Source organism: Semicossyphus pulcher, unplaced genomic scaffold (genome assembly GCF_022749685.1).
Source record: "Semicossyphus pulcher isolate SPU_LCO1_2020_fin unplaced genomic scaffold, fSemPul1.0.p SCAF_9, whole genome shotgun sequence".
Classification (NCBI taxonomy): domain Eukaryota; kingdom Metazoa; phylum Chordata; class Actinopteri; order Labriformes; family Labridae; genus Semicossyphus; species Semicossyphus pulcher.
In genome coordinates, this window is record NW_027211770.1 from 10695135 (window position 1) to 10717383 (window position 22249).

Below are 22249 nucleotides of genomic sequence, written 5' to 3' on the forward strand. Positions count from 1 at the left end.
CAGCAGTACAAAGATGAAATAGCAAGTCAGTAAATACAGAATAAAAAAAAGAATAGATTAAATAAATAAAAAATAAAAATACAAGGTATATACAGCTGTTATACAAGTAGGAGTAAGTGACAAGTTAAAGTGGCAGTTATGGGATCAAGTGACATGGTATGCAGGATGAGGTAATACAGTATGGTATGAGGTCGAACGTTCATGATAAGGTACAATATAAGTTGCAGTATAAAAGAGCACAAGTAATATAATGATAAAAAATTGCAATTATATAGTATAATATAGTATAGTGTAATATAATATAGAATGCAGTATGGTATGGTAACAATATCGTAATCATGTACATTATGAGCATATAGAATACTACAATATAATACACTATATTATAATAATAGTATAAAATGCAGTGCAGTAAAATATGGAGGTTAGTAGTAAGTACAGTACAGTAAATGAAGCGATAGCCACCTGATAGATAGAGCAGTATATGCAAGTATTTAAGTAAATCAGAACAACAGAGTCAATGAGGTGGGAGTGATGAGAGTCCTGTACTAGAGTTCAGCATGATGACAGTCCATGGCTTCCACTGCTGTTGTACAGTCTGATGGCAGTGGGCACAAAGGAGCGCCTGAAGCGCTCAGCTCTGCACCTGGGTGGGATGAGGCGCTGGCTGAATGTGCTGCCCATCTGCCACAGCTCATCATGGAGAGGGTGAGAGGGGTTGTCCAAGATGGCTTTAATTTAGTCCTTCATCCTCCTCTCAGCCACTGACTCCAGAGTGTCCAGTTCAAGCCCAACCACAGAGCGGGCCTTCCTCACCAGCTTGTTGAGTCTGTTGGCCTCGCCAGCCTTGTTGCCACACCACCAGCAAACCACAGCAAAGAACAGTGTGCTGGCCACTACAGACTGGTAGAAGGTCTTCAGGAGCCTGCTGCAAACACTGAAGGGATCTGAGGCTCCTCAGGAAGAACAGCCTGCTCTGTCCCTTCCTGAAGAGGGCATCAGTGTTGTGAGACCGGACCAGTTTATTGTTGATTTGGACCCCAAGGTACTTGTTTGAGTCCACCATCACCATTTTCTCTCCCTGGATGATGACTGGGGCAGGGGACCTCCTGTTCCTCCTGATGTTGAGCTTCAGGTGGTTGTTGGTTGCTGGAGGCTCTCTATCAGTCCTCTGTGCCCCTCCCCGTTGTCATCGGTGATGCATCCAACAAATTTAATAGCCTACTTAAGAACTTCATGTTGAAAGTTATGAGAAAACCTGGTGTTTTCATGGAGCACACTAATAATAAGCTTAATACAAGAGGAACCCTTTTGCCAGAACAGGGCAATAGAAAACATACTTAGTTAGTAAATTATTATAATAGGTAATGTTGAACCTCTTCGCCCTCTGATGGCAGTTTTCTTCCCTTACAGTTGTAACGTATCGACATCAACAGTTTCCCCTTGACAGCTCGATGATCTCTGAGATCGACTATGCAGGTCTTGATTTTGACAGATCATTGTTAAACAATGGCAGGCGTCGAGGCTAACGTTACACAACCTGCCCAGGTTGATATCTCCAAAACTAGCAGCGTGGCAGCTGAAGGATATGAGAAGAAGTGTATTTTCTGCAAGATTGTAAACAATGAAATGGGCACGGAGCTTCTTCACAGTGTGAGAATATTGTCAAAATTAAATAATGTTGATTGCCGAGCTAGCTAGCGTTAGCCTGTTGCTTTTGTAAACAGATGTGTGTATGCAGCATAATTACCTCTGGAACAAATACTGGCTCTGTAAAGGCAAAGATAATGGTACATTTTCTTTACACTAAGTAAATTGTGTAATAATTTAACTACCCTATTTCATTTGACCTATTTAGTGACAGTTTATAGTGTTGGTTACCTAACGTTACAGTGTTGTATTGCTTGCTGTGCTTCATCACATGGGGTTGTTGTACGCATGTATTGTGTATTATATTGTGTCCACCCTGCACAGGCATGTGCTAGTTTGGTCCCGTTACTTGTATTTGTTTAACTTTATTTCATATCAAGGACCTTGCATAAATTAAGCTACTTCTGTTTTGCGCGAAACACACTCTTACTGCAGGTTGCAGCTGTAAAAGAGGTGTTAAAGAGCTGAAAACAGCCTGCAAACAGGTGAATAAATTGGGTGTAAAAAACAATAAAAACGAACATTTTAAACACTCCCCCATTATTGTCCACACTGTCTTGTCTTGTAACTCCTAAAGCTGATGATTCATTTGTCTTCTCTGATTTATTCTTTTTTTTGGTCTGCTACAGGATGAGGAGATCTCATGTTTCAGAGACATCAAACCTGGAGCTCCTCACCATTACCTGGTCGTCCCATCCAAACATGTTGGGAACTGTAAATCACTCAGCAAAGAACATGTGCCTTTAGGTAAGTTTAGGAATACATGTCTTATTACTGATGCTTGTGGAAATAAATGTCAAACTACTACTAAATGTAGTTTTACTCTTATGCAAACTTATCATGTGGACTGGAACTTGTAACTTATGTTTACTAAGAATGGAGCTGCAGAAGAAATAATGATGCTAGTTTTTTAAGGCTTAGTTGTTTATGTGATTGCAAGTTGTATAATGTTTGAAAAGAAACATGTGTTTTTTTTGTCATACCCAGTGAAGCTGATGGTAGAGACAGGAAAGGAGATCCTCCAGAAAAACAACATAACAGACCTCAGTGATGTCAGGTGGGTGACTTTCACTGGTACATTTTCCCCTTCACACTGAGGGTTAGTAGTAAGTGATACATTGTCAACTATTACAAAGGAAGCAGCTTTAGTCACATGATGTCATTAACCCCAGGTCAAGGGTCAGTTCAGTTTTATGTTTACACATAGAGACTGACCCATCACTTTGAGGTGAACTGCCTCTCTGATGACAATCAATACTAATAATCAACACCATGCCTGTCTAGACAGAAACACGAGCAAACACTCCTCAGTGATGCCAGGTAGAGATAGAGTTATCACCACATTATCTACTTAAATTCAGAGTAAACAATGAACTGTATATACCAAGTCAACAATAGTACGTAATCTAATGTAAACAGCAACAGATAATATTTTCAACTGTCATGTAACTGATTAACTTCTTTAGCTTTGGTAATATATCTGCTGCCATGTTGATGTAACAATGAGGGGAAAGGCACTGAGTCAAATCCTTCCCGTAGAGCAGCAGGCTCCTTCCAGTAAACACCTTTTTTTCTTATCCTCATGTCTGCAGGTTTGGCTTTCATTGGCCTCCATTCTGTTCCGTCACACACCTACACCTTCATGTTCTGGCACCTGCCAGTCAAATGGGCTTCATGTCCCGCCTCTTCTACAGACTTAACTCCTATTGGTTTATCACAGTAAGTCCCCTCTTTACTGTTTGTTAAAACGATACAATTGTACATAGTTTAAAGATTAGGGAAAAATAAATTCAGTACTTTTAAATTGAAAGTTTGTGGCACCATCCGAGTGATTTACAACGTAGAATTGGAAATGCAGCAAGTGTATTCCTACGTTACAATACGATATTAAATCCATGCTGGCTGCGTGGTTTACCAGTGTGGAGACCACCGACTTTTACTGTTCTTCCACATTTCATCTCTTTTTCTGTTATTATTAGTTCTAGACCTCTTTACCACTATATTAGTGATAATCTCGAAGACTTTCATTTAAATAAATGTCTGTTAAGTCGCTATCTATCGCCGAATGAGGTAACACAAGCTTTTGCATTTGCAGTATATTGTATTAGTATGGACTGAGTGTCTGTGGCGACTTTCGCAGAAAAAATCACAAGCGGCGCCCAGTTAGTAGCGCGTCAGCTAAGTGGCTGCTTTTCCAGTCTCTGCAAGCGTTGCGAGTAAACAGTAATGTACTATGGCTGAACAAACAAAGAAAGGTCGATGACTACAGATACAACTTCAAAAATAAGTGAAAAAACAAAGAAAAAGAAACAAACTCGACGCTCAGATGAAGGAAAACAGTCTAAAAAGGAAAGCGACCGTCAGCGAGGAAAATCAAGAGTTACAACCGGAGCCAACCGTGGACGTCTGGTTATCTGGGACGTGTGCTCCCACAATTGACTTTTATCGCCAAAGAGAACGAAATTGAGAACTTCAAGATTTTCAGTTTAACAGTATTCTTGAGTCCGTAAAATCTGGAATAATAACAGTGGCTGACTTCAGGTTAGTACACTTAAGACTCTAAATTAGCTCACTGATTCTTTTAGTGACACTAACCCTGCGGTGACACCATCCTTTGTTCATCCAGATAGAGTTTAAGGTCAAGCAGGAGCACTCTCAGTCTGACTTTTGTCTCTCCACATCTGTTAATGTCTTGCAGGCAGATCAGCTGATTGAACTCCTCAACTCTAAAGGAGAGACCAACTGAGCACCTGCTTTGAATCCAGTTCTTACAGTACCTGATTGTGATGAAAGGACTGAAACATCCACCTTCTCTCAGCTGTCATGTTGGATGTGACTCATTAAGTTGCCGTCTATTTGGCCGGAGCTAATGGCAGTATTTCAAACCAGGGACTTTTTTGTATAACGAGACCACTTAGCTTTTAATATTTGGTATCAAATGGTTCAGACTGGAGGCGAAATGAAAGTTTGAATGAAGCCAAATATTTTTCTTCTTACTTAAGATATGTGTCACAGTTGTTCAAACATCCGAAGTAAACTTTTCTTTTTTAGTTTTACAGGAGAAGGTGACTAAATGTTCTTTATTGTGCCATAACACAATATGTATTTACTTTATGGACCAGGTACCGTCGCATACAGTGTGATGTTAATCACCGAAGAAAATGGTTGAAGGCATTCTTTCTTTTTACTGAATATTCAGGTGAGCTGAGAAGAACAATCGATGTGTCCAGATGACTTGTATCATCTGTCTACAATTCCCAAACTGTTTTATTTCTTTACATGCAACACTGACTTTATGCTTCGCAGTTTTTTTTATGCATGTATTGCTGAAATGAATCAAAACCGCTGCAAAATAAGTAATTTGACTAATTCATATATTGACATGTTATATTGATAGGCTGTGTACACAAAGTTCCTCAGTTACTTCATGTTCAGTCTCTTCACTGATGGGCAGTTGGTGGCTTATCTGACATCCTCATAGCACAGAGTAACATCCTCATTAACTATTAACAGAGCTCCTTTACAGGGACAGAAACTAAGTCATCCTCTGAAACTGTGAAGTACGCTCACTGGTCTCAACAAGCACTGAAATATGTTTGGGAATCTTTTAACATATGCTAATTTATATTTGATTGCCTGTAAGATTGTGGTAAGTGTGTGAAGTGAACACATATACATATGTTTAGCTATATTACTGTATGTAAAGGAATGTAAGCAAAGGAAATCATACTGTATGTACTGTACCAAAGTGTATGCACTTTATGAATGAGTGTAATTTAGAATAAATAATGTATTGCTGCTTCTCAGTGTGTTTGCAGTGATGTCACGTGTAGAGATCCGTTTACACTCTCCCTCATTAGTTTAACTACACCAGTCAGTGCTTACAGTTCACAAAGTACCTTTAATAACAGACAGGATGCTGTTGTTCTTTCTTTATTAAAATACCAAAAGCAGTATTTGCACATTGATCATTCTACTGCTACCTTATGCAATATAAAATTATCATGAATATGCAAGGCCATTATTTTTAATAGTAGCAGATAGTGTGGCGTGTATCTGTCAGTGCATAGATTATGTCATTTTGGCTCCATTAAAGCAGCATTGTTAGGTCATACATCTCATCTCAGTGTGGCACAGGCATACAAAAGTATCAAACTATAATCAGGTTGGCTACATAACAAAGCACACTTGTAATAAATACATGCTCTGAAGCACCCGGGCCAAGTCCGATCAAGTTCATCCTATAGCAGTGTATCCTCTGTCACAGGCAGCCTCATGTTCTCTTTGGCTTTGTTTCAGTGTCATTAACCACTCTGACTTCATCTCAGCAGCTCACTCCTGCACTTTCCCCACATTAAAATGCTATCAGAGGAAATATAATGAAAGGGATCAATTCAGCGCAGATCTGAATACTGATTTTTAGATCAGGGAAGCAGCAACACTCGTTGAGTGTGTAAAAAGAGGTAAATGGGGCAAATATTCTATTTTCGGAAAAGCACCCTATCACCTTTTTATACTAGGCTGAACCCCCCTTGAATAAATATACATTATATCTGTAATATCTCTGTCATTAAGTGTGAACTTGAGACCAATATTTCGCACCATTTAAGTTTAAATTGGTCTTTTTCGAGTGCTGATGACTTCTTTCATTACTGCAAAGACGTATCTCTCTACTTCACGTAACATGAATCAAGGCATAAACAGTAATCATTTCTGATCACTGCAACAGAGTGATAACTACATGATCATCCTTCCCCTGCCACAGCATCTCCCCCTCAAAGTCCACCAGCTTCTGCTTCCTCGCTCGCAGAAGAACCCCCACCAGCTTGTTAGAGATTGTCACATAATGCTCAAACAGTTTCCCAAATCTGACAGCGATCACCTCCCCATCACTGTCTCTGGGCTCTCCAATGTTCTTTATCACCTCACACAGCTCCTGAACTTCTCTGCAGATGTGCGTGTGAGCGTCTTTCCCCCGCTGCTCGGTCATGGAGCCCTGCAGGGGCCTCCCGTAGTCGTCCTGCCCCCTCTGAGGGACTTCCACACTGGGCCTGGTGTTGTTACTGAAGGGGTTGTGCTTCTGGTACTCCTGGTGCTCATGGGACCACTTCTGCCAGTTCTCCTTTAAGCCTTTCACAGAGACGAAACACGCTGCGGTGTCATCGCTTAAGTGAGCAGGAGCGGGGATGTCATCATCAGAATTCAGGATGGTGGAGCTCTGGCTGTTTGTCCCCATCTCTGGCTCTGCTGAGGAGACGGTAGAATAGCTTTATGCATCATGTTTGCATGCAGGAGGGTAATCTGTTCACTGAATAATAGCTCTTCACTGTTTTTATTGCTTTATTATAAAACAAATTCTAAAAAGAACTTTGGATTTCAAGATAAATGTTATATTTCAGCTAATTGTTGTTGTCATGTTACTTACATATGTGTTTTGTGATTCAGTTGTCCAGATGTGTAGGCCTATATGAATCTTTGCAACAGACGACTCAGAGTTCAGTGATGCTAAGAAGTTTAAAGCAATAATCTGAACAACTAATTTTCCTTACATCTAAAGACTACAAGTGAAAAAATTTACAAAGTCAATACCTAATAACCAGCTTTGTAAATGAGTCTTTACAACCTTTCAGATTTTGAAGCAAATAATGATCAAACAGGATCCAACTTACATGTCACACACTGCCTCGATCCTCTCCTCACCTGGAATAATGTTTCATTGTAGCCATAGTGAAAATAAACTGTGTAGTTAAACAGTAACTATATACACTTAACAATACAGCAGCTCTGCTGACTGCAGCAGGAGTGCGGGTGCTTTGCTGTCCTGAGGCAAAACCCTTGTGATTGACATCTGTCCCGGCCAGTGGCCTGTTAGAGGAGATCCGGTCAGCCAATCACTGATCAGTGAGAGTGACAGGGTGTCTCTGAAGTAAAGCAGATTACAAGAGGGGGGAGCGGAGTTTATCGATTAAAGAGAACAGGAACGCGAGTGCAAATAGTTAGACATACATAAAAAAAAAAGTTGCTCACAGGTGACTTGTTAATACCTTGTTAAACCCGCAAACATAAAAATACATACCACAAAATACACTCTATGTACTAATAAACATAACTAACATTATGACAAATGATACTAAAAACCTTAACGGTAGCTTTTGGACATAAAAAATACGCACACAAAAAACCCCACTACAAATAAAACCCAATTAAATTTCAAGTAGTTGAAATAAAATCAAGACGAGACCTCATTCTTTTCCATTTATGGGAATTTCGCCCCAGGGCGGTACTTTGCTTTAGAGCCCTGTTTCTAGTCGGACCTGTTTTGAATCCGCAACAAAATGGCGACCACCAACAGTCGATCATGCCTACAGTATCTGCTACACCTTGCCCAAGATAATTTGGACTTCAGGTTACCGGTAACATATATTAATTAATATATTCGGTTACTTTTTATCTCTTATAGTTATTGCTATTGTTTAAGTTAAATTGTTCTTGAAGTGAGCAGAACTTGGCCACCTAAAGCTAGCAAGCTAGCTAATTGCTAATCCAAACTGTAAATAGACACTTATCTTTTACTGTAGCGGTGTGAGAAGCTTTAGATTATTGTTTTTCCACCACTGAGAACTTTATAATCATGTGATAAACTTACAGTTTACACTTGCATTGATCCCTAGCCTGCTATATCAGAATTGTAAACCAATCTTTAAATTCAACTATATGAACTGGATCTATTTACATGTAACCACAACTGAACAAGTGAGCACGATTTAAATATACAGTACACAATAGACTTATTGTGCAAACTTGTAAAAAAAACAACAAGTTAAGTTGATGTGTTTGTTTGATGTGCAGGAAGAAATATTTAAGCTTCTGCTGTGATAAATTTCAATTTCTTTTTAATCTGGCTCCCATAAATCCTTAAAGTGTGTAAGTGGAATATTACACTGCTACTTTATCAATTTACTCTTCCTGTAGGTAGATTGTATAGCATCAGTATTTGTGATTTCTGTTCTCATTCTTGCAGGAGATTAAGGCTTTGCTGGCTCTGAGAGGAAAACCCTTTCATGCAAGTGTAAACTTCAAAGAAAAGGTCTGCAAGTCAATTATAGCAATTTTATTTCTTGTCCTTGGTTTTTGAACTGTTTCTAATGAGTTGACTGGCTATGATGATGATTGTTTATTGATGGCTTTTTAAATTTTTTTTTAATGATATTGTCACATCAGAAAGTTTTGTGTCCTGTAGACGCCATTTCCCCAGAATAACCTTTCTTCTTGCCTCTTCTCTCTCCAGTCTCCTTTTTGGTGTCTGGATGGCTTGTCTGAGCAGGATGTCCGCAGCATCATGGGCAGATCTGTTTGTGCAAAGTAAGTGTTTTAGTTTGGTGGGCAGGTGAGTGATGGCCCTTCACGTGTAGTGGTGAAATGGCCTTGAAATGCTGCACTAAATGCCATAAATGCTGAGATGGAGCTCTAGTTCATGCAACATTATTTTTGCAGGTCTGCTTTTGAACTTTGGGGCCACGGACAAACACACAGTGAGCTCAAAACATCCCTCCTGAACTACCCGTCAGAGAACATGGTTTGTGATGCTAAGGCTTATGCTTCTATCCTGTTATCACTTTTTCAAACTTTCATATTGAACATAGCGTCAAAACTAATATATTACGTTTCTGTTTCTTCGTTTTCCTACAGTCACCGTTTATGCAAAAAGACTCAACTTACAGGATCAATGTCTACACTTTCAACAAGACTCTGGAGTTTTCAGACAGAATCAAAAGGATTGATGTGAGTATGATTGAATGGGTGCATGTGAAAACAAAGAATGTGTGCAGTGCATGTGCATCTTTGAATGCCTGTCTGCATCTCATCAGGTTATCTTTATCCTCTCTCCAGGCTTTGGAGTATCTCCCGTTTGAGGGCGCAGTGAGCCTGAAGAGCCCTGAACACATCTTTTGTTTGTTGGAAGATTACGGCACAGACCCCAACAACATCCCCGAGCATCCAGACTACATCTATTTTGGCCGATGGGTGAGATACATTTGTTTAGTTTTGACAAAGAAGAGTTGATCAGCAACTATTCACCTTTCATCCTTTTACTGTCTTTCACCAGATAGCAGATGGACAACGTGAACTGATTCGCTCGCACAGTGTGAAGAACAGACACTTCATAGGGAACACCAGTATGGATGCTGGGCTCTCATTCATTATGGCCAACCACGCTAAGGTCAAAGAGAATGACCTCGTCTTTGATCCATTTGTTGGCACAGGTAAGATAATCCTCACGCATATGCATCTTTGGACAGCAACACACTCTGTGTCAATAAAGGGTCTCAGTTCTTTGTCTCTGTTTGTTAGGGAGCCTGTTGGTGGCTTGTTCTCAGTTTGGAGCCTATGTCTGTGGAACAGATATTGATTACAACACCATTCATGGCAGAGGTAAGTCTTGTCTGCTCAGAGTTATGCAGTAAATCAACTGTCACCTATTATAGAGTGGCTTTATGGTATACTTTTAGTGTTCTATGTTAAATACAAGCATGCAGGTATTGCTTCAGGTATCCAGACTTTGCCTCCGTCTTCCAGGAAGGTCGAGTCGTAAAAACCAGAAGTGGCGAGGACCTGATGAGAATATCCGAGCCAACCTGCGGCAGTACGGGACAGAGAAGATGTATGTAGATGTGATGGTGTCTGATGCGTCCAAGCCTGTGTGGAGGGAGGCTGCTCTGTTTGATGCCATCATAACTGATCGTAGGTCCTAAAGTTTATTCTGAACAGACCACTGTTAACACTTCTGGCATGCTGAGTGGGAAAATAATGTGAAAAATGTTTTGTTTTTCTTTTGACGGCAGCTCCGTACGGGATCCGAGAGTCCACAAGGAGAACAGGCTCCCACAAAGACATTACCAAACCCCATGATGGCATGTATGTTCACCTGACGACTTAATGGACCTGAATCAAACATTTTTTGTTCTCACTTATGTTGCCTTAGTTTGTTATATCAAATGTTTTATTTTGTTGCACTGGTCTAAACATTTTTTTTTATTCTTCCTCAGCTTCGTAGAGTCTCACGTCCCCGTCTCACAGGCGTACCACCTGAGTGACATCTTCATTGATCTGTTACGCTTCTCTGCCCACCACCTCGTCATGGGCGGGAGGCTCGTCTATTGGCTGCCTGTCTACAGACCAGAGTGAGTATTCAGACTTTTTCTATGTAGTAATTAGCTGATGATATAAAGGTCATTGGAGCGATTATCCTGCTGCTACAGTCACACTTTCAAACAGCCTGCGTCAATAGAAACTTTTGTCTCTCGCAGTATCATGCAGATCCTCAAAGCACTTAAGTCATTTAAACTGTAAAACTCGTTCTGTGACTAATGTTTTGTTTTTGTGGACATTATAAAACTTGCTTTGGTGTAGGGAGATTTATATTTTTATAATGGTTTTATAGGGACGGCTGTGGCTCAGTGGTAGAGTCGGTTGTCTCTCACTCGGAAGGTTGGAGGGTTCGATCCCTGACTGCTAGAGTCACATGTCGAAGTGTCCTTGGGCAAGACACTAGAGACTTTAAGCAGCGACGGCTGAGGGACGGCTAAAGCGCCCGTGAAACATTCCAACGTGTTGCCGTAGTGGTAGAAATCTAATGTCACTAAGCAACGATTTCTAACAACTGCTACTTCTGCTTCTTGCGAAAATCTGACCGCTGCTGGCATCAGATGACATTTCTGTAACAAACAATATAACAAATATACTGTTACGGCCACAACAAAGGAAATGTATGGCTCACCATGTGGCCAGTAACACATGAAGAAGGACACCATAACCGAGTACAAGTTTCAAAAAGATAAGGAGTTTTTATTTACGAAGAAACAATACTTTGATAATTACCAAAACTATGGGAGTCTGGAGGTCCGGCCAAAAAGAACAAAAGGAGTGAGGAAGTCTGGGCCAACCACACAATGGGCCGTAGGACCCAGCTCTTCCCCCCCTAACCTAGTAAAAGTTCTAAGTAAACTAAACCATAACCATCCATACAGCTACTAAAGGTAGAATTGAATATAAACTAAATAACAGTTTCTAATACGATAAAAAATATATAGTTACCTGCTTACACTCTGATGTTGTACTACTGACTACGATAAACCAGTCTTTCTCCTGTAGTAGACAGCTGGGCTGTAACGACAGGTGCACAAAGTGGACGTTTTTTTTCCAACACCGTAGCCATCCCTTCAACCGTTGCTGCTTAAAGTTCCTAGTGAACCCCAAATTGGTCCCGAAGGCATAGCCTTCAGTGTATGAATGCATTGATCCTGATTGGAGAGTGGCACTTAGGTCATTGCCATCAGTGTGTGAATGAGTGTGTGAATGCATGAATGTGACATGTAGTGTAAAAGCGCTTTGAGTGGTCGGAAGACTAGAAAAGCACAATATAAGTACAGTCCATTTACCATTTTAGTGTCGTCATAGGCAGGGGTGAAATATAACTTTTTGCTGAAGTGCTGCTTTTCTATCAGCAGGGGGCAAACTCGTACCATTCACCAGAACTGCACAATATGCATTGTCTTAAGAACATCAAATAACACTTCAACTTATTGTTGCCTGAAGTTATTCATAACTAACATAACTATTCGTAACTAAATAATAAGAAGCAAAGAAGCACGTTAATAAAGTTTAAAGTCTTACATGTTGTACAATCTAATTACCGTATGTAATGATTAAAATTGGCTTTGTTAATTGATTTAGGGAAGTATAAATGTTACATAATGAATAACTGTTAATTAATCAGTTTTATGACTTAATGAGCTGCTTAATGCTTTTAAACCTCTCTGCAGTGTTTGTATCTCCATCAGTTTGTGTCCAGTAAACTGGCACACAAAGGACTTTCCCACTTTGGGTTTCTACCTTCCAGCTTGTCCCGGCAGCACTTTTCCATTCCCGCTCCTATAAAACATCCACCACCTGTATGAATGACTGTGTTTGTACTGAGTAGTAGCAGCAGGTGTGTTGATGTGGTTTACAGAAAACCACAACTAACAACTCCTTTATACCTTGTCCCTAGAAGAAGGCTCTTCTGAAACAAAGTTGTGCATTGTTGAATGTTGTGTGCATTAGCAGAAAAGAAACGCTGACTTTAGGTGCAGGTGTTTGACTGTAAAGGTGTGAACCACAACAGAGAGTGGTGGCAGCAGACGTTAGGGAAATCAAACCCCCTGCAGGGCCGGCACTCCCTCTGGTCACTGATTATAAGAGCAGGGAGGAGATGAGATAATCCTGGTCTTCAGTGTGTGTGTGTGTGTGTGTGTGTGTGTGTGTGTGTGCGTGTGTGCGTGTGCGTGAGAAAAAAAGGAGCATGCACAAGTCCAAACCTTTGGAACTTAGCTTATTTCCCTGTCGGTTTGTCCTCTGTGTGTGTGTGTGTGTGTGCAGTACATAGGCATGTATGTGTGTGGTCCAGTGTATGGAGCCATGCATACATGTGTGTCATCATGTTCACACATTTGTCTTTGCTACTCATCTACCAGAGCCTGACTCTGTGCCTGTCAGAGCGCAGAGCCAAAATAAACGTCTGAGGCCAGGCGAGTCAGATATGTGAACTATCTGTCTCTGCAGTCTGACCTGTGTGTGCGTGTGTTTCTGTGTACAATCACATGTGTGTAAGCCCAGACCTCGCCTGTCTCCTGGGCCTAATGTGGGGCTCTACGGGGGAGATATCGTGTTTCTGTCACCCCCACATACGTCTGTATCGGCGTCCGTGTCTGTGGTAGAAACACTGGGGATTGTGTGCGTCTGCCTGCTTCATGAGAACAGGGAAGCTGTGTGTGTTTGTGTGTGTGTGCGTGATGACAGGTGACACAAAGTCCTGTCAGCAGAAGACGGCGTCTAGACCAGGTCAGACCCCTTAAACTCTCTTCCCTTTCTCAACTTTAAAAAATAAATGAAGGAAGAAAAAGTATCAAGACAGATGATGGAAAATCCGTCATCGCAGCCATAAAGGGACCTAATTACAGCATAAACAAGAGCAGCAAAGAAATAAAGTGTGTGTATTGTCAGAGGTAAAGTGATACGTGTGTCACTGAGCGTAAATGAGCACTGTTTTCTTTTTGAGCTCATAACTCTTTATTTGAGTGTTCTTTTCACGACATTTTGCATAATCTCTCATTTCGTGGTACTGGCTAGTTTACAAGAGGCCACTGTCCGCCACAGGCAGCAGAGTTTGGGTAACATCACATGCATTGATTGGCTGGTTTTCAATAAATAATTTAAAGTGTTACAATTAACTCCAGCCAGCCTCAGATGTGTCTGTAATTTAGCAGGTTTTCGACTTCCACGAATGCATCAGATCGATCCGACCTTCGTTCAGCGAAGTTAAGACCCGTTAATTAAAGTAAATCACAAGAAAAACGGTTTCTCTTTCTGTAAACGATGCAGCACGCGGAAAAGGAAGTCGTTTAGCGCTAACCGGCAGCTACACGCCCGGCATGTTCACCGTCCCTAGAGGCTATGTCGTCGTCAGACTATAGCCGATGGGATCTGAGATTGACCTCTGTGAGGTCTATAAACAGAATATGAATATGAATATGAATGTAGGGTCAGTTGGCAAGTGACACGATATTTGGGCATCAGTAGTGTTCCGATTTTTGTTTGCAGTCCGAGAAGGACCACCCACTAGTGTTTCAGCGGGCTTTGGTTGTGTGAAGGAAAACAGTCTGTGTGAAGCAAAAGAGGCAGAAAACAGTCGACTAATGAATCCCGAAACACTGTCATCTGCTGTCATCTGACGATGATTTAGTGTTTTTACATCTCATAAACAGGCATCTTACTTTGAGTGCAGCTTACAATCCACGCTTATAGACATCGTATCTTAACTCCAACTCAGTTCTCGCTTCTCAAGTTGCTAGTCAGACTGTAAACGCTGACCAGCGCACTGAAAAGGAAGTCTGTGCGGATGTCCTTTATCGCTGGAACACATTACCAACGGTGATAAAATAAATCCCAGGTATAAAATCTTTCCCTACAAAGAGTAAAAGCTGTATTTAATTTAAGCTTATTGTATTTTACATTCCGTACTAGTGTTGGTGTATGGAATTTGTGTATTGATATATTATGGGATATGTATTTTATTGTATCTTCATAGTGGTTTAAAGTGATAATCTCGAAGATTTTCATTTAAATAAATGTCTGTCACTATATATCGCAGAATGAGGTAACACAGGTGCTTAAGCCTATGGCCCACTGATGAAAGCCTTTGCATTTGCAGTATATAGTATTATTATGGATTCACCCAGCAGTGGTTGGTCTGCCAGAGAGGGTAGGCGGAGCTAAGCGGCTGCTTTTCAGGTCTCTGCAAGTGTTGCGAGTAAACAGTAATCTACTATGGCTGAACAAACAAAGAAAAGATCGATGACTACAGATACAACTTCAAAAATAAGTGAAAATACAAAGAAAAAGAAAAAAATTGGACGCCCAGATGAAGCAAACAGTCTAAAAAGGAAAGCGACCGTCAGCGAGGAAAATCAAGAGTTACAAACGGACGTCACACATGCAACACTGTCCGGATATCTTGGAAGTGTGCTCCCGCTATTGCCGTTTATCACCAGATGTGCCGCCAAAGAGAACGAAACTGAGATCTTTGAGATACTGAACACCGTATATTTAATTACACTGCTTATGTAAAGGTCGTTGTCACACATTAGCCTGTGGTGCCCAAAAGGTCTCCAAATGACATAAAACTCAAGCATTATTATCCTTATTAGGAGTTGTAATTTAATACAGTATATTAGTGTGACACAAATTAGGCCTGTTTCCATAATGAAGTCATACAGTCAAACCAATAATATACGGCCCCACAGGTACGGCTCTCCTGTGATGACATAACATCCTGTTACCTCAGAGGCCCACATGTGGCCATGGCAACAGGGCAGACAAACAGTGATCTGGCTTCGAGTCAGGGCTGTTGTTACTGTGATGGTGGTCAGCAGAAATCACCACTGACACAAATATATAAACACATCCGTCATCTGCTGTTAATAGGCCCTAACCTGGCCTGGCTGCTGATGACAGAGGCAGCAGTCAACCTGTCAGGTCACTTTTTCCACCTTCATCCTCACACAAAAGGATTAGCCGGCCATGTTCAAATGTATTTCTAGTAGTTGTTTATTTTTCAATGTGTCATGCACCAAAAGCTGCCCACTCCTCATGGACTTACAAGAAGGATTATGGGGGTTATGGGTGTTAAAGTGCTCTGGGTGGGAAACCTGCTCGATCAGACTGTACGTTCACAAAACCACTTCAGTCCATCTATGTTTATTATTTTCAAATAATATTGGTTTAATGTGACTAACACTACAAACTATATTATTTCATAGATCTACTTTTTGGAGTCCTGCCTTGTCAAATATTTTGAAAGTGTAGCTCTTCAGGTGTGTACAACCAAAATGTATGATGCCAGGGTGAAGTAAGTTTCTGTCTCTCTGCTCGTTACTTTTTGAGAGACTCATGTTTAACTGTAACTGTGTGTGTGTGTGTCCTTCTCAGGTACTGTGAGGAGATGGTTCCTCTTCATCCATGTCTGCGGCTCATCAGTAACTGTGAGCAGACGCTGTCCAGCCACACCTCTCGACGCCTCATCGCCATGGAGAAGATCAAGGAGCCTGAGGTGAGTTCATATGTGTTTGCTTTAGAACAAAAATGCCAGTCAGTGACGTGAGAAGTTATACAAAAAAATTATTCCAAATACTATATAATCTGTAATCTATTAGTAAACCAGATATCTTACAACTGATTTGGTTTCTGAGTGTCGGATGGATAGAAGAGCAATGAATGAATATAAGTCACCTTTGGCTCTGTGGTGTTAAAATACTGCTACTAAACTATTTTCTGACTCATATTGACAAAATGAAAAAGGCAGTGAAGAAATAGAAGTTTTACCACCCTAGTTTGCATGGAGCTTGTAAGGGTTGGAGGACATGTGGATGCTTAAAGGGCCAGTTCGCCGATTTCCACCTCAGTCCTATCATGGTTCGCTCTGTGCCTTTGGACAACGCTGTCGGCTTCTCCAATGGGCCCTGGAAAACCTCCAGGGATCTCGCTAAACTACACTTCCTCAATCTAGGACGCCCGCCTCTGATGTCATGTCTCGTTCAAAATCGTCAGGTTTGAAATGTAGACGGCAGACCTGAAGATTTTTAGACCATCCACCGGTATATCCGCGTCGTATTTCGGATGCTGTACCGCTCTGAGCCATTGTCTGCAGCGAAACGGTAATATTTCACTGCAGCGTGTCTCGCTGGGCCGTTCCTGTCAGAGGGAGGGGTGCTATGTACGCTGGGTGTTGTAGGAATGTAGAATGGGCGTAACCACGAGCTGTTTGTACAACTTTCTCCAAGAATTGCATTCTGACTCAAAATAACTTAAAGGCGCAATTCTCCCCAGGAAAAAGCCACTGTCAGTCAAATTTGTATTTCAAATCACAAATGCACACCAAAATTGCTGTTAAAAGTGTGTAAAAATAGTTGCGAAAAACAAGTTATATTTGCAGGATTTAAGTATATGTTGTCTGACTTCTGATCTATTAGCAAAAACATGCCAACAGCAGTTAGCTCAAGGTCGGGCGCTGCAAAAACAAACCACTGCCAGTACTTTCAATAGAGACAGGACATGTTGATATTCGAGAACTCCTGCGATACTATAACTACTCAGGGAATCAGTGCTGCCTCAATACTGCAACTAGCCAAGTTAAAGCAAATTCATGGCTTAACATCCTAAAGCATACATTTAAATGTATTACTTAAAGCTTACTTAATGCCAGCTCTAGTTTTAAGTCATGCATCGTGGTTGCAGAGTGATACATGAAAACATTACCGACCTTTGTGAGCAGTTTGTTCTCTGGTTTTGTATGTGTGAGCATGAACAGCATCACAGATATGACTTAGCTCATGTAAAGCGAGAGCATGTGTGTGCCTGACTGTTCTTTCAAGTGGAGTTCACAGAAATGTTTGTGTATGCGTAACCACATAACTATGTGTCATGTTCATGTATGTAGGATGTGCATATGTGTATGTGTTTTAGTCATCCCAGTGGATGTGATGCTGTGTTTGCCTGTCTGGGGTAAATCCTCTCCATCTGGCTGTGATTGGCTCATTTCTTTTATACTTGAAACCCTGAAAGGCTTAATCACACGTCATATGGAAAACAATCCATCTTTGGATCTGACATCTATTCTGCTTCAAAACCCCAAATTGTTCCCATAAAGAGCCCTGAATGACACGCACACACATGTTGATCTGATCTGACTGCTATTTATCGCAGATCGCAGTTTTCTCTTTCCAAAGAGGCCTACATGCACACCTGTGTGTACTAAACCAGGGTTTCCCAACCCCCGGGCCGTGGACCGGTACCGGGCCTTGGGTCGTTTAGTACCTGGCCGCCCAATTCAGCAGGAAAACCACGGACCTGGCAACCCTGGCGTCGCATGCCATGATGTGAAATTAAACTTTGTTTGACACGACAGCTCTGTGTTTATCAGTGGAATATATGAACTACACAGCATATGGACAGCATGACAGACGATAGGTTAGGTAGGCTACAGAGCATCAAAACACACACAGATCTGTGTCTGATATCTACCGTCCGTCTCCTCCCCGCGCTCATGATAACTGTGATCAACTACGCGTGGATCACCTCCTGCTCATCTCATTCACAGCGTGTGGTGGAGACGTATTTTACTCTTTATAAAGGTTGTTCATGGAAATACGGGAGCGATCGCGACCCTATTAAGTCAGGGGCAGAGCATGAGAACCACACACAGATCGGTGTCCTCACTGCGCTGCATGATTATAAACTGCTCACTGCGGGATCACATTGTTATAAATTCTGCTCAACAGCTTGTAGATCACACTCTGGATCATCTCTCTCTGACCTGCACTGTCTCTCCCTCTAGTCAGATCGTCCCGTATTAACTACTGTCTGGTCCGTGTAGTCAAAAAGGTTGGGAACCACTGAACTAAAACCACCAGGTTTCACTGCTTTATTTGTCTGTATGCCTATACCTAATTGCTTATTGTGTTGAACTAGTGCAGAAAAGTCTCTGAAACCCATAGATGTCTTATTTATGTTCTGTAACATGATGTGATTGTTGGACATAAATTCTTTTTAATCCAATGTAACACTAAATCCCTGCTGCCCTGCACCTGTATGATTGTTGGCGTAGGCTGAGTTGTCATAACCTCTGTTTTCACTTGCTGTTTCGTCCCCTTCTCCTTATTAATTTTGGATCATGCTTATTTAGTCAGTCATGATTATTTTCCCTCAGCCTGGTCATGGAAACTGTTTCCAGGTTGCTTGGCAGCATCAGTAAGCAGAGGAGAGGTGTTACTGACAAACTACAGGCCGAGCACCGGAGTCATCACTTCCTACTTCACTCACCTCATTATTCCTCTTCCCAGCATCTCTCTTCCTGCTCTCATCCCTGCGTCGACCTCCAGCAGCATCCTACAGCCAACACAAACTGTTTAACTATAGGATTCCTAACAGTTCATATACAGTCCTGTTTCCGACGTGTAAACATGGGAAAGTGACATTACAGGGATGTAGAATGGGAGTTGTTTCATTAAATGGAAAATGTATAATACTTACCTGTATTACAGTAAGTAGTACGCTATGGCATGTGTTTCTAAAAGCTGTAAAAAGTTGTATTTGTTTGTTGTAATTGGGGAAAAATGCACTTTAATGCAGTCAGGTTGAATAAGTTTCAGTTTAATAACCTCTACCTTTGTGTGTTTACAGGAACTGGACAGCCTGGCTCATCTGGCAGACCTGCACTTCAGCCCCTACCAGGGACACAACGCCTTCAGAGAGAAGTATTTCAGTGGCTTAAACAAGAGGTGCAGCAAAGAGGACGACAGATCTGATCTCAGTGGAGAGTGAGTGAATACACTGAAGACTGTCTTTAAAAAGTTAATTGACAAGATGACACAACAATCAGGACATGGTTGTCAGTGGACTCAAAAAGGAAACAAACTGATACCTTATTTGTTATAATGTGTTTTGTTTTTTTTAAAGCTTTTTCACTATTTTAATAATCAGTATTTTATGCCTGTACTTAATACAATTCAAATAAATGGATAAAATAGAGTTGTTCTTACATGAGAGCTACGACATAAACCTCTTTACAAATATGTGGAATTTTCCATAATTTTTATGTCTCAATAATATAACAAAAATCCTTAAAACTCTGGTTATGAAACAGAAGTAAATATTGATGCCTCAATATGACCTTCAAAAGCAAACGAGACAAAATCAAGGTGATTTACAGCAACCAGACCAGAAGGAGCGTAAGCGAGCGTAAGCGTGAGGATGTGATCGACTTTGACACAGGCCAAATTGTGATGGCTCGACGACTGGGTCAGAACATCAAACTGCAGCTCTTGTGGGGTGTTCCCGGTCTGCAGTGGTCAGCACCTACAAAAAGTGGTACATGGAAGGAAAACCCGTGAACATGCGACAGGGTCATGGGCGGCCAAGGCTCATTGATGCACGTGGGGAGCGAAGGCTGGCCCGTGTGGTCCGATCCAACAGAAGAGCTACTGTAGCTTAATTTGATGAAAATTGATGCTGGTTCTGATAGAAAGGTGTCAGAACACACAGTGCATCGCAGTTTGTTGCGAATGGAGGTGCGTAGCCACACACCAGTCAGGGGCAGTGTGATGCTTTGGGCAATGTTCTGCTGGGAAACCTTGGGTCCTGCCATTCAGGTGATGTTACTTTGTCACGTACCACCTACCTAAACATTGGTGCAGACCAAGTTCACCCCTTTCATGGAAACAGTGTTCCCTAATGGCAGTGGCTTCTTTCAGCAGGATAATGCGCCCTGCCATACTGCAGAAATGGTTCAGGAATGGTTTGAGGAACACAATGAGTTCAAGGTGTTGACTTGGCCTCCAAATTCCCCAGGGGTCCATTTCGGAAAGTGGGTTTAGTGAAAACCCCGGATTTGTTAACCCTAAAATGAGGGAAACCTTGGGGTTGCCATTTCAGAAAGAGAGGTAACTTTTACTCTGAGTTGGTTACTATGGTAACTGTGTCTGTGAACCTAACCTGGTCGGAAGCAGGTTTTCTTCAGGAAACTCCTGAGTTTCGCTCCGTCTCCTCTCTCTAGAATATAAAACCCTCATTCGACTTCCTCATTCATTCAGCCCGTCTCACGCGTGTGTTTGAGCAGTTACAAATTTAAAAAATAAACGTTGTGTCTCTGTGCTGCTCTGACCCCTTTGCAAAAGTCTTTTATAATTATGATAAAAAATCAAAAGACAAATCTGTGTCAAAGTCATCATTTTTAGATTTTCCACCACCACTGCCGAGAGCACTCAAATAAGACGCCGTAAGTTATTGGATTTTTTTTTTTTAAACTAACACATTCAGTTTAATCAACATAAATTATAATGTATGTGAAGTCAGCATCATGTTAGGGATAAAGCTAATGCACATTAAAACAGCCACTAAATGATATTTCATTAGTTGAAGTGAGGTTCAGCCATGAGCCTGTTCCGCCTGAGCCGCACCTTTGAATGATGTTCTGGTATTTTATTTTTAACTGCTTCCATGTTTGTTTTTTTCTCCCGCTGGATTGCTCCTAAATTAATATAAATGATTAAATTGTGATTAAGTATTAAATAAATAGACCAGTTCAAACTTGCGCATCTACTCGAGCAGCAGCCTTGTTACTTTATTTTTCTATAAACATGCTCGTATTCGCACCTCGCAACTTACAGGACTTGAAGGATCTGCTGCTAACGTCTTGGTACCAGATACTTCAACACACCTTCAGAGGTCTACTGGAGTCCATGCCTCGACGGGTCAGGGCTGTTTTGGTGGCAAAAGGGGGACCTACACAATATAAGGCAGGTGTTTGTTTTCTGCTCACAAGATTCACAGTAAGTGATACGTTTTACTGTTAAAATAGGCAAGAGCAGATTTTTAGTTCTACGTGCACATATACAGGACAGGATCAGCAAAGAGATAAGCGGTACCACTTTCCTCCACAGATGTCGGCAGGATCGACAACAGAATGAAAGTTCCTCACAGTAGCTTTAAGTTTAAAAAGACAAAAGTCTAAATAATGGTAAGTTTATTTGATAAAGCAGGAATACAATAATAATAATATGTAGTGTAGTTTGTGTAAGGGTTTTTTTTTCATTCAGGGATACGTACTCTTCTGTAGGTTAAAGTCTAAAGTACCTGCTGGTATGTAAATAATAATATAATAAGTATGCAAGTGTGCATTGCCTTAATGTTTATGTGTAAAAACTAGCTTCGTAGTATCAGGCTGACCTGGGATGACTTTTATAGTGGTTTAATGTAGAAATTCTGTTGTTTTGTTTTGGGATGCTAACCATTCGCAGAGACACAAAGTATGAGTACAATTAGAGCTGCTGTCCTGCTGTATTCAGACAAAGCGAGCGTGTTTAGGCGTGAGAGGCCTCTCTGTGCAGGCAGGAGCCTAAATGACAGGGCGTCCCCGGCTCGCCGCACACCACTACAGTTAGTCAGCAGCTTTTGTTGTTTTCCAACCACAGTTTACATGCCGCCTGGCTCATTATTCATCCGCTGA

At 41.3% G+C, this 22249-nt stretch overlaps 3 protein-coding genes across 3 annotated transcripts; 2 read left to right on the top strand and 1 right to left on the bottom strand.

Annotated features, from left to right (window-relative positions):
- Positions 1-1487: 1487 nt before the first annotated feature.
- On the top strand, positions 1488-5456 carry hint3 (histidine triad nucleotide binding protein 3). Its single transcript, XM_069656658.1, has 5 exons — positions 1488-1653; positions 2280-2397; positions 2638-2707; positions 3243-3369; positions 4349-5456. The coding sequence occupies exons 1-5, from the start codon at positions 1510-1512 to the stop codon at positions 4394-4396; spliced, it is 507 nt and encodes a 168-aa protein (XP_069512759.1). The 5' UTR covers positions 1488-1509; the 3' UTR covers positions 4397-5456.
- Positions 5457-6367: 911 nt separating this feature from the next.
- On the bottom strand, positions 6368-6886 carry LOC138583719 (actin-binding Rho-activating protein). The gene has a single exon (XM_069655680.1). It carries the CDS (start codon positions 6884-6886, stop codon positions 6368-6370), a length of 519 nt encoding a protein of 172 aa, XP_069511781.1.
- Positions 6887-7979: 1093 nt separating this feature from the next.
- On the top strand, positions 7980-19755 carry trmt11 (tRNA methyltransferase 11 homolog). The gene is made up of 13 exons (XM_069656665.1): positions 7980-8063; positions 8672-8737; positions 8939-9012; positions 9145-9226; positions 9340-9432; positions 9541-9675; positions 9758-9914; positions 10003-10083; positions 10228-10392; positions 10494-10566; positions 10698-10832; positions 16177-16297; positions 19426-19755. The coding sequence occupies exons 1-13, from the start codon at positions 7986-7988 to the stop codon at positions 19564-19566; spliced, it is 1401 nt and encodes a 466-aa protein (XP_069512766.1). The 5' UTR covers positions 7980-7985; the 3' UTR covers positions 19567-19755.
- The last annotated feature ends 2494 nt before the right edge of the window (positions 19756-22249 follow it).